This window comes from Siniperca chuatsi, linkage group LG15 (assembly GCF_020085105.1).
Source record: "Siniperca chuatsi isolate FFG_IHB_CAS linkage group LG15, ASM2008510v1, whole genome shotgun sequence".
NCBI classification, from domain to species: Eukaryota; Metazoa; Chordata; class Actinopteri; order Centrarchiformes; family Sinipercidae; genus Siniperca; species Siniperca chuatsi.
The window spans coordinates 11,672,661-11,689,197 of NC_058056.1; the positions used below are offsets into that span (position 1 = coordinate 11,672,661).

Sequence of the window (16,537 nt, forward strand, 5' to 3'; positions counted from 1 at the left end):
AAATAGCAAACAAGAATGCAACATGAATACATGAACACACCTTAAAACCCAAGAGAGATGAGTGAACATGAACACTGTTTTGATGAGATAATTCTTAGTTTAATGAAGGTGAGCTACGACACGATCACCATTTGTGCCTCAAACCCGGGGCTCAACTTTATTTGATTACAGTGCTTTAGAGGTTAAGTAATATTGTTTTGGTGCAGCACCATAACACAAAGGGTGTTTTTTGTTTGTGTATATCACCTGTACACACCATGTATCTCTGTGCACAATTATGGTGTGAGGATCAGCAGAGGAGAGAGAAAGAGTCGGAGCGTCATAGAGCAGTAAGGTCACATCTCTAATTTGCAGCGGAGATGAGAAAAGTGACCCTGGCTTTTAAATAGAACATCAGAGCACTTCACCTGCCTGAGACACTGCAGATTGCTTTTCCTGGTAGGTGGAAAAGAGCACCTGCCTTAATTTGCATACACACACACACACACACATGCACACACACACACACACACATACGGTACACATGAGCATACATACGGTACACATGTGCCAAACAAATATATATACTATAAACACATATGAATTAATTCATGTTCCCTCTTGCTCATAACCAGGTCAATTTCACAGAATCTCATTTTGCCCACATCAGCTGATGGGACCATGGTACACATAATCAGAGATAGCGTCTATATTGTGAAATATGAAAAGGTCAATTCTTGTGATGTTTAGACCACCTTTTGGATATGCAGCATTGAACTGTAAAGTGCTTATGCTGCAACACTTGATTGAAGTAGTATCTCCTGCATAATTTTTATATCACCTGCAAATGTGACAATGGGTGGTCCTCAGGAGAGTTGGACCTACACAGCCAGTACTGTAATACTGATGCCATGTTAGACAAAACCAAAAAAAAGGGCTATAGTGCAACAAACATACCTATTTTGAAGCGTAATTCAGGTTTATTATTACTCGGATCTATTTTCAAAATTCCTAACATTGTACTCACAAAATTAACCGCTGAGATCTGGATCTAAAATTATTACCCAAAACTGTCTGTTGTAAACCTCTATCACAGTTTAAAGACCAACTTCCTGGTCCAACTTTGAGCTAACATGCTTATTGTAGCTGTGAATGAATCGGCCATGGCCTATGCAATGAGGGATTATTACTATGGTTGAATCAATCAAATGATTCTGTATTGTTGGCATTGTGATTTTCCACCTCAAAGAGGTGTAGTTTTAAGGGGAATTGTTGATATACTAAATATATTACCACATGATTTAATGAATATGAAAGAATAACAATCAAACAATTAGAGTAAACTTCATTTTATGATAAATTGTCTGCTGTGCTGTTTTTAAAATCAAACTTCATTTATGGCGAGATATCCCAGGAAACCAGGGGATAGAGATTCCTGTTAAGTAATAACCTTTAAATCACAGGAAAACATTCAACCCTAATTATTACTGACATTTTGGCAACACTCACTTTCAGGTTTTACCTCCCAAAACAAAAAGTAGTAAAGATAATCTGGCTACTGTTGACTTGTTCACAACCTGTATGATTTTCTGAATGCTTGGTTCCTGCATCTGACTTCAGTGTAGCAGTGTTGCCTTGTTCCCAGATATTAGCAATTACTTTTATCAGTACAATATTATCATAACCAATAGAAATGATGGCCAAACCTACGAAAATAAGACCCAAGTAGTAATAAATCAGAATTTTCTATTAGGAGTACATTGAAAATTACTACAAAATTTTCTACAAATAAAAACAATCTGCCAATAGGGTGATTTTTTTTTAACTTCCAATCCACTTGATTGCTTGTTGTTGTTTGTTGCAGTGCAACAATTTCTTGATGATTGTGATGCATCGTCATTTAAGTGATTACATTACATTTAAGTGAAATTAATACATACCTCAATAATGTTTAAAACAAATAGGATTTTAAGACTACATATACAAGATGGACACTTATTGTAGTTTAGGTGTGGATACATAGGTCTCTAACAGAAGGGTAGAGGTTTTCATTACTTACACACCCAAAACTTTGGCTGTTTAGTGTGAAGTGCTGAATACCACACACCCACAAGCTAGAACAAAATCCCGTCCATTTCCTTTTTATACCGCTGTCTCGATCTACTTTGTATGCTTTCCTGCTCCAAAGTGCACACTGCCCTACTGACACCCTGCCAGCCTATATATAGACTGACAGCCCAATGATGTCACTGAGGGAGCTTGTCCAGCGGGCAGATGGGGGTGGTGGGGTGGAGAGGGTGTGTGTGTGTGTGTATAGTAGTGGTGGTGGTGGGGTGTGGGGAGTGATTAATGAGGACGAGAATGTAAAATGTAAACAAACTCGACCTCGCCGTCACCTTTCATTCACAAAACTGGCTCGGCTGACTGACTTTTTTTTTCTTTTCTCCCCCCCTTAACCACTACCACCCCTCTGGATTATGTCACCCGCTGACACACACACACACACAGGCTCTCATGAGCACACACATCAAACGCCAGCCACATGCCTCTTGCACACACACTTTTTTTTTTCCTCATCGCCTCCTCTGTCATTACTTTCTCCCTCTAAATGTGGAGCAGAGGGCACTTGAGTTCACGCTCTCATCCACCTCCCCTCCATCTTCGTGCCCCCACCTCTCAGAATTATGTATCTGTCTGTCTGCCCGTCTGCTCTTGAGGAATGGCGAACCTCTTAACCTTGCCTAACCCCACCACTGTTCGCACTTCTCCACGTGTGCATGTGTGTGCGCGTTCATGTTTATCTGAAGCGGGGATATCCCAGGAAGTGAAGAATCCCTAATGCTCACTGCCCCTTGTTTGCCCTCTCTCCTACCTTTGCTCATCATCATGGGATAACCATCTCTCCCTCTCTCTCTCTCTCTCTCTCTCTCTCTCTCCCTCTCTCTTTCTCTCTGTCTCCTATGATGTAGAGGCAGGGGGTATCGTTGAATAATTCAGAATTTGCATGAATTTTTAAAGCTTAAGTCTTTCTTTTTTTTTGCAGTGGAAACGTGCGGTGCAGGGAAAGGCCACTGAGGCTCTTCCAGCGAAAGTCTTCTTACGCTAAATGCTCATTAGGATACTTTCATATTCTCTCTTTCTCCATCTTTGTCATCTTTTAGCCGGAACAGTCCACATTTTCCGTTAAACCTGCTTCTGGGAATTTGTATCCCCTGGTTTTATCTGTTGGGGGGTCCTTTGTGTGATGGGCTCTTGTAGCTCGGCACTCTTCTAATTTTCTAATCATCTGAACTGAGACATTCACAGAAATATGGTGTCATAACAAAAGAGCACACTAACCCAATTTTAACCCCAGTTTAAGTCTCTATGTGAGGGGATGTATTTTTTTCTAGGAGGAGGTCACATGATTTCTCAAGCTCCTCACTCATATGTATGGGATGTTTGCTGAAGTAGTAGCTTGCACATAATTTGATTTTACCCAGTACACTAATGGTAGATATAAAACGATATATTTTCCTCAAATACATCTGTGCCCCCCAGCTTAGCCCTCCACATGAACCCCTCATCAAGTCCATGGCACACCTAAAAAAAGCCAGCTAAACCATCTTCAAACGGCTTCCAAATAAAGAGCTGTGCTGCGACCGCCCAAGTGGGCAATTCCCTCTGAAAAATCCTTCCCTGCTCTCTGCTGTGTCCTCTCCTCCTGCCTCCTTTCCCTTCTCCTCTCTTCTTACGCAGTCCCTCCGTACTCATCTTCTCTACCCTGATGTAGGCTGTTTGCTCGAGCTCAGTTCTCATGTAGGGTATCACTGTTAATGCTTTGGCCTTAAGTCCAAAGTTATCTCTCAAATACAGCACCTCGCCGTTCTAACTCAAACCAGCTTCAAGATCTTATCTGAAGACATAGAGGAGCCCTGCGGTCTGAATGTGTTACAGTTCTTACTGTGAATTTCGTGAATCATCTAGCTATGATAATAATAAGAAGGATACTTGTGTCTTCCAGCTAATTCGGGTGGCTCCCTTCAAGGCCCACAGACGCCCCAGTCCTCTGGCAGCAGCTCTACAGCGGAGGCAGCAGGAGATCTGAAACCCCCCACACCTGCCACCACCCCTCTGGGACAGGTCACACCACTGCCCCCCAACAGGTACCACACAGACATACTGCACTACTAACACTACTACTACTGCAGTACTGCTGCTGCTCCGAGGGATGATGCTGCTTTTGCTACTGCTGTTACTGGTACTACTATTACTACTTATATTGATACTGCTACTGCCTACAGCACTTCTCCTTTATTTTTTATGATTAATTTACTTGATTAACTTCATGAAACCAGTTACATTGTGATATTTGTGTCAGTCAGCACACATTGTTCCTCATGTATAAACAAGGATTGTCTGTTAATGTGGTGACTAGTTTCGGCTCCCATCCAGAAGTCATTTTCAATTGTGAAAAAATGGGACGGGAACTAGAAATTTAAATTTTTAGTTCCCGTCCCATTTTTTCACAATTGAGAATGACTTCAGGAAGAGGGTCCCAAAACGTCTTGATTCTGAAAACAGTGTCCAGATGACTACGACTGAAACCTTTTCTACGATAGAACACTCCTGGACGAATGAGGGACTACACCGTCTTATTAAACATCCATCATTTAAACAATTAAAAATGACAAAATGAAAACTTTTTTTCAAAAATAAAAGCATTGCATTTTAATAGAACTCCCTCACATCACACATCCTATCAATATTTTCAGTGTGTGCAAACCATAGTCTCTACCTCTCTCACACAGCTTCCACCTTCTCCCTGTCCCTCCCTCCCGCCTTGCCTTGTCCAGGAGCAGTGTAAGTGTACAGGACCCCTTCTCAGAGGTGAGCGACCCGGCCTTCCAGAAGCGTGCTACCTCCCTGCCCCCCGCAGCTCCTTACCAGCAGGGCCTCAGTATGCCTGACATGATGATGAGGATGCAGTATGACACCAAGGACCCCTTCGCCGGGATGAGGAAGAGTGAGTGAGGCACACGCCTTGACACCTTTTTCCCCAAACACAGAGCCCCCCCCCAAGTTTCACCGAATATTTTGAGTTATGTGAATTAACCAAGAAAACCATTTGATATTTAAATTCAAAACTTAATCTTAAAACTTTTTAGAAACTTACGTGGCTCTTTCAAAATGACTCATGTATCCCAAAGCCATTGTTCTTTCGTCTGTCTCGTTGGTCTAATTCATCGTCTAGTCACCATGTCGTCTCAGATCAGGACAGATGTGTGTGTGTGTTTTACTACTAGAACTATGAAAGGAGATAAGAACTGTTTGTTAAACCACACATCCCTTTATCGAAAACACACCAGCTCGTCTGATGTTCTTGTAGCTTAGCCTTTGTCTCATCCTAACTTTGTTCATCCTTTTCATCCTCCTCGTTTTCAACCTTTCATCCTTTCCATCCTGCTGAGAAGCACCTGTTTTGACCAACTCATGTGGTTTAGTTTTCAGAACGAACAGTAGTTTTAGAAAGGATAGCGGCTCCTTTGGAGGCTGAAGAGAATGGAGCCTGAATGAATAATATGGTGGATGTTAGCTGCATAACAACAGTTGCAGCCTCAGAACAATAGGTTTAATCATGGAGAGTGGTGAATATTCATAGAGGAATGCTGCCACCTGGTGGTAAGCATAAAATATGGTTCATGCATTTAAAAGAGCCTCTGTTGCATGTTTCTAGGACAGTCATAGTTAGACTATTTTTTTAGCTTGTTAAAATCTCTTTTTTCTTTTCCATTTCTTCATGTTTTCTAGATTCAGTCAATTTTATATGAGATAATCTGAGATGCATTTAGCTCATTTGCTTTCCTCCTTCACAGTGGCAGGAGCTGATCCCTACATGCCAGCCCAAATGCCCGGTGGTGGTATGCAGGACATGTATGGTCGACCCCCGTCAGCCTTGAGCCTGAGCCAACGGTCGCAGTATCCATACGGGTCAGGCTATGACAGGAGGTAGGCACACAAATCACCAGAAGAGGGTGGTGAACCTGTAGTATCTCATCATTTCTGTGACATTTCCCTAAGGCCTACCATAGTATTTTTATTTATTCTATGCACCTTCCTATTATCAGCAACACAGAGAATATTCACCAGTAGTGTATGGGATAATTAAATACATATGTTTACAATAGAAGTTATGTCAGTGATGTATTGTCAGAAACATGAAGACTTTCCTGTTGATCATCAGATCGGACCATGTCATGGGGATGGAGGGGAGCATGGGTCCCCCTGGGAGTCAGAACAACATGGGACCTTCTAACAGTGAGGGCAGCATCTACTCTCCCAGTAGATACCCTTCACAGCAGAGGTCAGCACCTGTGTGTGTGTGTGTGTGTGTGTGTGTGTGTGTGTGTGTGTGTGTGGTAGAGTACACTTGTGTAGAAAATCAAAGCAATAGCAAAATTATATGTCTTCATGTAACTTTGCTAATCGTTTTCTCAGTCAGTGAGCAATATATTCCTCCTCACCCGTCTGTTCTGTTTCAGACATGATGGATACGGTCAACAGTATCCCAGCATGCCATATGGGATGCATCCATCTGGGATGTACCCACAGCAACAGGTGAGAGAGAGCTCATCTGTATGTAGTCAGTACTGTTTATTTCAAACTGTAAGATGGAAATACAATAGTTTTACGGTGTTCACTGTGACTTCATATATTGAAGGAACATGATATAAGGCAAATCATCATAAGGTTAGACCAATGTTGAACGGGCAATGTCCTAAGATTGTCACAGTTCAACCAACAGATAATGTACTGTATTAATAAGTCGTAAGTCAGCAAGTGTTATCTAACTAATTGTGGTGTGGGTTGTTACTTTTTCTTAGTTTCTTGGTTAAAAATAGTACTTCTTAAATTTATATCATACTGTATATTAGAAACATTCTGAACTGAATTAAAGCCATACCATAAAGTCCAACACAGATGTTGTGTCTCTGCCTCTCACTGCTCTAAGTGCACAGTGGAAATTATTGACATTTTTGGGCCTCACACGATGAGCCTTCCTACTGATCTGTTGATGCTTGTGTATTCACCTCAGTTCATCTCAGTCTCATCTCTTCAGTCTGCAATTGCAGGCAAAAGCTCACATGCATACTCTTCAACCAGCGTTAAAACACAGATAACAAATATACACATAAAAACTTAAAACCATAGCAAATACAATATATACAGGGTTTAAAACTAAACCCCACAAATATTATGCACAAGGGACTCAAAACCTGCCCTCCAAAGGCATTCATTTATGAGTGGCGTAGATGTGGTAGGGTACTGGCAGCCTTTTATTTGCTATTCTATTATCTGCCTCAAAGTAGATGTCTGACAACTGGATCCGTTTACATCCAGTGATCTTACTACCCTGTCCAACTTCTGCAGTTCCTAGCTTCTACCAGGCTTCTACTGTTAGCCATATTTTACATCAAAAGTCCCAAACAGATGTAATTGGGATAATTTTGTTGTTTTATGTATTTCTTAACATGCATCTAAAATCCTTCCTACTACTCTTTTAGTAATTTGGGCTGCACCTTTGCATAAAAGGTGCTACACAAATAAAGTCAAGACTATCATTATTATTATAATAATTATTATTATTATGTAACATCACTAAAATAGTGGAATGATGAGAATGAATCTACCATGGCTGTGTGTTTTTACTAACAAAAAAATAATCATAAAATATCTACACCCTTGCTTCAGCAGGGCTACAAACGGCCCATGGATGGCATGTATGGCCCCCCACCCAAGAGACACGAGAGCGACATGTATGCCATGCAGTACGCCAACCAGCAGCCGGACATGTACAACCACTACGGTGGTGGGTACTCAGGCCCTGAACATAGACCCATCCAGGGACAGTTCCCCTTCCCCTATCCCCGCGACCGCATGGCCCCCTCAGGTCAGAGCCAGCACAGTATGATGGGTGGGGGCCCCACCTCTAACCACGCTAATGATGGCCCCAACATGTGGCCATCCAGGACAGACCTCGGCTATCCCTACCCCAACAGACAGGGGCCGCCATCACAAATGCCACCTTATGGCTCGATTGGTAGAGATGACATGGACGGGCGGCCCGGGCAGGAGCAGTGGCACCGTCAGTCTCCCTACATGTCATCATCAGGTGGCATGCCTCCCCTGTCTTCACGCCAGCCATCTTCTTATTCCAACTCTTCATCCATGGCCAACCATCTGCCTAGAGCACCCAGCCCAGGAGCCTTCCAGCGCTCCATGGACTCTAGGATGTCACCCAGTAAAGCACCATTCATGTCACCCATGAAGATGCCTAAGCCTGGGATGACGATGATGGGCCCACAGGGCAGTGGACCCCTTGGGCAGTTTCCTCCCAACCTCAGGCGGGACCTCAACTACCCACCAGGATCAGTCGAAGCCACCATGCCGATTCTCAAGCCCCGACGCAAGCTCACCTCCAAGGACACTGGTGAGATGGAGTCCCATTATTTCATTCATTTTGAATAGGGCTGTGAGGTGGATGGGTTGGTAACGCTCTTTGGAAGATGCATTGCTGATTATTTAATTCTAGTTGTGCATTTAGCTTGAAAAGTTGTGGATTTATGGTATTTTTCTGCTCTAAAAAAACACAATTTTACCTCTGCCTTGTACAGCTAAACCTAATTTTCAGGTAGAACTAGGACAAAATGAGGTAAATTCTTTGAAAGGGATTACAATGATCTACTCTGTTCACTGTCCCTTTAATCATTTGGACAATGTCTGATCACCATTTTTTTCCCTCCCTGTTTCCAAAAATCCCACTGTTTTAATCCCAGGAACGCCTGAGGCCTGGCGCGTGATGATGTCTCTGAAGTCTGGCCTGCTGGCAGAGAGCACATGGGCTCTAGACACCATCAATATCCTGCTGTACGATGACAGCACTGTGGCCTCCTTTAACCTCTCCCAGGTAAAAACAATTTCATGACTACCCCTGACTGCTGACTGACGGAACGGATTCATTTAGCCCTCTAGAGCATGCTGTGACAGTATGACTTACAGTGTGTCTCTTTAAACCTGATCTTTAAGATTAACCTCTTTTATTGTAGTAAGGATCTATAAAATTCAGTGAGGGGAAAACATTCAGAAGACCGCTATGCCATTCTGACTTGTTAATGTGGTCCAAAGGATTCAAGATATTATGACTATTTAAAAACAAGTAATTATAATGAAAAATTCTCGGCCTCGATAGTAAATCTTGGCTTGCATTCGCCTACTTGGCAACATGATTTCTTTCTGCTTAAATTGTTGACATTAATTTGATCTTTGTCTGACCAGTTACCTGGATTCCTCGAGCTGATTGTGGAGTACTTCCGCCGTTGTCTGATCAAGATCTTTGGCATCCTGGAAGAGTTTGAGGTGGGGACCGTGGCTCAGAAAAGCCTTTTGGACCCTTCTGCTAACCAGAAACAAGAAGCCATCCCTGACCAGGAAACAGACTCTATTGTCCAACCTGAACCTGAGTCAGCTGCGGCAGCAGATACGCAGGTGGAGCAAGCAGGAGGCATCATGGAGGAAGCACTACCGGTCACTGCAGAGCCAGAGTCAGAGGTGGAGGTGAATCGTGAGAAGGAGGAGTCTGAGGTGATCATAAAGAAGGAGGACAAGAATGAGGAGGACAGAGAGAAAGAGCGAAAAGAAGAGGAAGAGAGTGAAAAAGAAGCAGAGAGAAAAAAGGAGTGTGTTGACCAGCCTGTTGCAGAGCTAGAACCTAAACCTAAACAAGCCAGTAAATATGATAAGCTCCCCATCAAGATTGTCCACAAAGAGGACCTGATTGAAGACATGACAGAGTACTTAGGTTACGTCACTGAGTTCAACAGCGGGTTGCTACACTGGCAGGCTGGTGGAGGTGATTCCACCGTACACATTCAAACACAGTTTGAGTGTGTGAGTGAACCACCTGCCAGGGCAGATGGAAACACAAGAAAAGAAAACAAAGAGGAAAACAAGGTGGACTACGGAAAGAAACAACCACTGAAACATATCACTGCTACTATTGATGATGTTCTGTGTGCTCGGGTTGACGCCCTTTCTTATGCCCACCCTGCACGCTCCTTGCCATCCTACCCCTTCAGGGTGCATCTGGATGGGGAGCAGGACCACATCACCTTGCTGGAGGATGAGCCTCGCTGCCTGGACGAGGCTCCGCTCTCCACAACCTCTGCCTGGCAGGAGTCCCTGGCCAAGCGATGCCTCTGTGTGTCCAACATCGTCCGGAGCCTGTCCTTTATCCCGGGGAACGACTTGGATATGTCACGCCACCCTGCTCTGGTTCTTCTTCTGGGCAGGCTGCTCCTTCTGCACCACCAGCACCCGGAGAGGAACAGGTCGCCCCCTAGCTACCAGAGAGACGAACAGCAGGAGCAGGGGCTGTCGAGTAGCAAAGAGGAGTGGTGGTGGGAGTGTCTGAGTCTGCTCAGGGAGAATGCCATGGTTACTCTGGCCAACATCTCGGGTCAGCTGGATCTCTCCACCTATCCAGACACTATCTGTCTCCCCATCTTGGATGGCCTTCTCCACTGGATGGTGTGCCCTTCAGCTGAAGCCCAGGACCCCTTCCCTGCAGCAGCACCCCACTCCCAGCTCACTCCCCAGAGGCTGGTGCTGGAGTGCCTCTGCAAGCTGAGCATCCTGGGCGGCAACGTTGACCTCCTGCTAGCTACGCCACCTTTCAGCCGACAGGAGAAACTCTTCACTGTCTTGGTCCGCTACGTGGGTCAGAGGAAGGCCCAGGTGTACAGGGAGATGGCAGTGGCTGTTCTCTCCCACCTAGCACAAGGAGACACCACAGCGGCACGTGCCATTGCCATGCAGAAGGGCAGCGTGAGTAATTTGGTAGGCTTCTTGGAGGATGGTGTTAGCATGGCACAGTACCAGCAGAACCCTCACAGCTTGCTGCACATGGGGCACCCCCCTATGGACCCACCTAGCATAAACATGATGTGCAGAGCAGCTAAAGGTCTGTTGGCTATGGCTAAAGTGGAGGAGAACAAGACAGAGTTTGTGCTGTATGAAAGCAGATTATTAGACATCTCCATTTCCTCAGTGCTCAACGCGGGAGTGGTGGCTATTATTTGCCAAGTTCTCTTTCACTTAGGGAAATCATGACAAGAGGAGAGGCAGGACTCGCACAGCAGACGCTAAACCAGACAAGATATTTCTGTGGTTTTCTATTTTTATTTATCAAAATGACAGAAAATGTTTGTTTTTTTAAAAGAAATATCCACATAAACAAAATATCTCTATATATGTATAGCTTCTGGGCCCTGTTAAAAAAAGTGGGTTTGGGATTTGAAAGCTCATTTTAATACAAATATTTAATACCTGCTGGTGTTGGATTGCTACATTTGATATTTTATTTGGCATTTGTTTTTGTTTGTTTACTTTTTCAGCCAAAGCTGCCACCAGATTTTGGTGCTGAATTACGTGGGTTCCTTTTGAGTCGATGAGTCGTTGAGATGTTTTTCAGTTTTATAAATGCTAATACACTCATCAACATTTTGTTAATGGAGAGTATTTATTTAAAATGTTACACTGTACAGTAGTTTGAACTTTTTTGCCAACACTTGTGGGTGGGGGGGGGGCATTGACTTTTAAATTGAAATGTATATGTCTCCATCGCTGGAAGATAAATTGTGCAATAGGACTAGAGCAAGTTGTCCTTTTTGAGAACAACAAGATGTAAATCTTTAAAGACACCTGCAGTGTGTGCTTTAGGCCATAAGGAGGCAGCATAGCACCAGCCAATCAACATGAGAGATGAGCATCTGTCAAAAGAAGTGTCTAATTTATCAATCATAGCCTCAACGACTTTCACAGATGAACTTTGTGTTTCCTAAGCGCTTGTGTTATGTCTGTATTTTTTCATCACTGTATATAAACCGTTGTACAATGGACGCACATGATTCTTTCAGTCTCAATCAAGCATAGCAAGAGATGGGACTTTCTGACTATTATAACAAATGCTTTTATTGTTGGTAAAATTTGTTATTGTTATTATACATATTTTGTTAATGGGGTCAAATATTTGAACATGGCAGATGTAACTGATGTTTCGATGTAAAAATTCCTGTATGCATTGTATTATAGCTGAGAAAACAATCGCTTTGGTAATCAAATGTGGAAGTGCCAGGGTGAGAGGATATCTAGGCGAGGTTACTTAAGAAAACGGATCACATTTCTGTTTGTTACTGTCCTCCATTCATGTCAATGGGCATATTTTTGAATCTAGATAATGCTCTAAAAGAAACGTGTGAAAAAGAACCTTCAAAATGTCCTGAAAGCTCATTGTAAAATTTGCCTTTTTTCGTATGACTCCATGTCTCTCTTTTATTCAGTATACACATTTATACTCTGTGCTGCACATGTCACAAATAAATGTACGATGAACATCGTTAAGCACCGGAGACGTTGCATTATGTCCAGACAATCTTAGGCCAATAAAACAAACATCAACTGCTTACATGGACTGCCTTTTATTGATTTCATTCAAAATAATTTGATCACAGTCACAACTGACTCCTCAAGCTTTACAATGAAATTGTACAATGACTGAAATGCTGCAACACGCAAGAGTCCAGAGGACACGTAATAAGAGGACCTGATTGTTTTCTGTCTGATCACAGTGTTTGCTTGAGTTCTAATATTTCAGCTTAAAGTTAAAGATGGCCGCTATTCAGGTATCACTTCATCACTTCAGAGGTCTCTGATATATTCAAAATGTCTCCAATCCATGAATCTCTAATGACCACTAGGACATTAACAATAACTGTATTACTTTATATTATATACATAATTTTATTGTTAAGGTGTTGATGATAACTGTTGAATTAGATGCTTCAGAACTGAATATTTTAGAGCATGTTAACAGTGATGCTAACAATAATATTTTTATTATCATTAAATTATAATTATCAGCATTACTGACAGTCTGGGAATAGTAAGAGGAAGAGGTGATGTGAGTTTTTACTGAAAAGTTCAGTCCTTCCTGAACAGTGAACCATGTACTGACTGAAATATGTGGCTGTTCTAGTTCGCCAAACCATTGAATAAAATCATTTGAAGAGGAAAGACAGTCTATGTGAAGATGACACACTAGCTCTTTCCCAACCTACCACAGGCGATTTTACATTATCATTCGAGCCGCTGATAAAGGTGGAGCCGTTTGCGTTCAGGACACACACAAAAAGTGATATTGCAGCAATTCTCTGACCATGAATGCAATGTGAAACTTGGTAGCAATCCCACCCCTCAGTTACACTGAGACTGAGCAGATAGCCACAGTCAGTTTGTTGATGAATTACTGAAGGCACTGCAGGTACACAATCATCCCTCCTATTTAGAGACTCGGTTGGCTTTGTGATTAAACTCTGTGACACCCCTGCTGATATCAATAGTCTCCCCTTAGTCAGTTTTGAATCCCTCTACATTAATATACTGTAAAGTAAGGGCATTAGAAGCATTTAGTGCAGCTCCTTTCTACAATATGTAGGCAGATTTCAAATGGAATGTAAAAATGAATTGGTTAACTCATTTATTGGTCACGATACTGCTATATTGTTGATGTGTTCGTGCTGAGGTCTGGATCCAATGAAACGTACTTATTGTACTCATGGGACCCCAGACTCAATTTGAACAGCTCCTCTAAGAGCATCAGTTTTCATAATTTCCCCATTAAGAAAGAGGTTGATGACCTTTCTACCACCCTTCTCAGCATGTACAGTCATAAGTACCCTTCCTCATGACAACCCCATATCACCCAACTTAAAGCACAAGGGCTATTGTGAAAAAGTGAGGGATGCTTTTTTGGCAGACTTAGGAATAGGCATAGGAAGAGTTTCTGCAGCCAAGATTAAAACTGCATGTCTTGTCTGCACCCTTATCCAATAAAATAAAGAGCACATACATCATAGACCTTTTTCACAGCAGACTTGTCACAGTAGGAAAAGCACAGGTGTTATTAATAACATTAACGATGGCTTTGTTCTTATTCCAGTGTCACAGTAAGCTATGTCAGTGTGACAATGAGCCAGAATGCCAGGACCCTGAAACTGAAGCAGCTAAATGGAATTCAGCCATCATTGATTTTATTTTCCTACTGTGACATGTCAAAATGTCTTCCATGAAAAAGGCCTATTGCTCTCATAAGAAGCATCAATTTGATTTTACCTCCCCCTTGCTAACCATGTTCCAGAGCATCAACACTTGGTCACAGAATCTAAACTCTAGTCATTACAGAGGGTTGAGCCCCTGGTAGGGCTGAAGACCACTACAGGCTCTGTACCAGCCTCTGCTCAAAGCAGACACCCAGGAGATGTTTTAAACCTGAGTACCATACTGTATCCCCAGAGTACATTAGGAATGATTTTTAAAACATTGTTGATTTTGTTTGTCTTGCTCTCTGTTTTGTTTCTCCATCTTTGGTTAAAGTACATAATGGTAAATTTACACGTTATCACATGCTTTCGCTGTATATAGTTTTAGGTTATTGTATCCAGGGTCGACTGAAGGTGTACATTTTTTGTGCGTCCCAGGTGAGCTCATGTTAGTCCCCCTTCTGCATTGTGTTCTTAACATGTTACATATCTGCATGTTAAACTGTTGTAAGTTTTGATCTGTTATTTATACACTTTGGTGAATTTTCTGAAGACAAGGACTTTTCCTCTTTGTTTTTTTTTTAAACTTTTGATTCAAAATTGAACACTTAAATCCCATGACTGGATTATATTTGGCATCCAACAACTGCAGCTGTATTCACAATTTTAGATATTTTGGCTGCGCTACATTATGATAAATGGGTAGCACACTTGTAGTTTCATATTCACTTTACAAACTGTTTACAGTTTACAAATATCCAGTCTGTTGTTTATTATTATTATTTCTTTTATTTAAACCCATTGATAATGGCTATTTGCCTAAACTCATAGGTCTCACATTTAATGAAGGCATGCAAGTTGTTGCAAGTGTAAACACAGACATCAGATAGGAATTGAATTTAAAAGCAGACGTAAACACAAGACAGTCTCTCCTGTCTCTATGTTACTGTCTACTACACTCCTTCTAACTTGAATAAGCTTTCTAGCGTCAATTTAAAAGAAAGAAGAGGTGCTGAATAAAGACTCAACTGCCAGCAACCCATTTTATTATCTTCTTGTCAGAGGCTACATTCACTGTGGATCATACTGAGTCTGACAGCATTACTCTTCATTATTCTCCTACTTTCTGTTTATTTTGTCTTCGAATAGAGTCCTTAGTTTGTTCTTCCCAGAATTGTTACTTCCTCTCTAGTTGGAATTTGACGTCTTTCCTTTGCCAGGGGAAATGTGGGCATAATATCAAGTCCTATTTTAAGCTGCCTTTAATAATAGCATTTCTGAGGCTGACAACACAGACAATAAACGGGTTGGGTTTCAATGAATGATTATTAGCTGGGTTGCTTGGCTGCAGAGAGGTACAATCACTCATCTTCATCTTATTAAAATCTTACTGACACCTTAAAACTAATTACAGCATGCCTGAAAGGTGGTTAACAGCTCGATTGACTTTTAACTAATGCATGCTTCTGTGGCGACAGAAATGATTCGTATGCTTTTGGTCATGTCATGGCATCTCAACTGTAGCTTTGTTGTTGTTACATGTATGCACCTGCACATTATAAACAGAGGCTTAGCCTTACATACCTCTGAGTGTTTTCAATTTCAGCCTGTCATTTCGAGTTTGGATGGAAAGTGGGTTGCTGTACTTTTCTGGCGATGGAGGATGCGTTTCACGTAGGCAGCCAACCGCAGGAGAAAACCTCCCACACTCCTGTGCCTCTGAGAAGCTGAGTCATCGAGCTCTGAAAGGATGGATGTGGTGGCTGAGAGGAAGCCAGGCCCGTCATTGGCTACAGCTGGCCTAGGTACCCTGCCCTGCTGCCTCTCACTGCTAACGTAGGTAGATGAATGAGTATTGGGTTAAAACAAAAGGGATTGCTCTGACCTTTCCAGGGATGTGTTACAATATATGTGTGGTGGCGGGTGGTGTGAACTGTGTGTTTGCGTTACAAAGTCAGGCCGCATTCAATAATTGTGGCTATAGAGAGTATATTGGACTCTTAATGAGGCTTTGATGTGTTCTTTCATCCTGTCCAGCTTTCTAAATGAAACAATATTGCCTGGATGAGGTCTTGGCAGGATGAGATTCGGGTCCGTGTTGTTATTGGATTCGGACTCAAAGGCCTAATCATGTCCACCATTTCCCAACACAAACACAGCTTCAGTCATATGTCATCACATTGCTTAACAAGCCCCACAGTTAAGGAATTAGTCTGGGTGGGGGGGCTTACAGATCATTACCAACCACTGAAAACATCCACAGCTTTCCAACAGATTAAGCAAAACATGTGCCACTTGACAGCTCCACATGCCCAGCAGCCCAGCCAATCATGCTCTCAGTCAGTTTGCGGATGCATGACACAAGCTTTAACGGGGACAACTTAACAGTACTGTACATGACCACTTCCTTAGAAATGCTTTAT

General features: G+C 42.4%; 1 protein-coding gene across 13 annotated transcripts in view; it reads left to right on the forward strand.

The window, feature by feature from the left end:
• LOC122888988 (AT-rich interactive domain-containing protein 1B-like) overlaps positions 1 to 12,481 on the forward strand; it is a 177,040-nt gene extending 164,559 nt beyond the window's left edge. For 9 of the 13 annotated variants that reach the window (XM_044223940.1, XM_044223949.1, XM_044223942.1 and 6 more), the window contains 8 exons: positions 3,983 to 4,124; positions 4,770 to 4,984; positions 5,835 to 5,967; positions 6,203 to 6,322; positions 6,501 to 6,576; positions 7,711 to 8,449; positions 8,796 to 8,926; positions 9,295 to 12,481. In XM_044223940.1, coding sequence (XP_044079875.1) covers positions 3,983 to 4,124; positions 4,770 to 4,984; positions 5,835 to 5,967; positions 6,203 to 6,322; positions 6,501 to 6,576; positions 7,711 to 8,449; positions 8,796 to 8,926; positions 9,295 to 11,127 — 3,389 coding nt within the window. In that variant the 3' untranslated portion in view covers positions 11,128 to 12,481. The remainder of the gene's footprint in view (positions 1 to 3,982; positions 4,125 to 4,769; positions 4,985 to 5,834; positions 5,968 to 6,202; positions 6,323 to 6,500; positions 6,577 to 7,710; positions 8,450 to 8,795; positions 8,927 to 9,294) is intronic. The other 4 variants (XM_044223945.1, XM_044223952.1, XM_044223941.1 and 1 more) reach the window with 3 other exon arrangements.
• Positions 12,482 to 16,537: the final 4,056 nt, after the last annotated feature.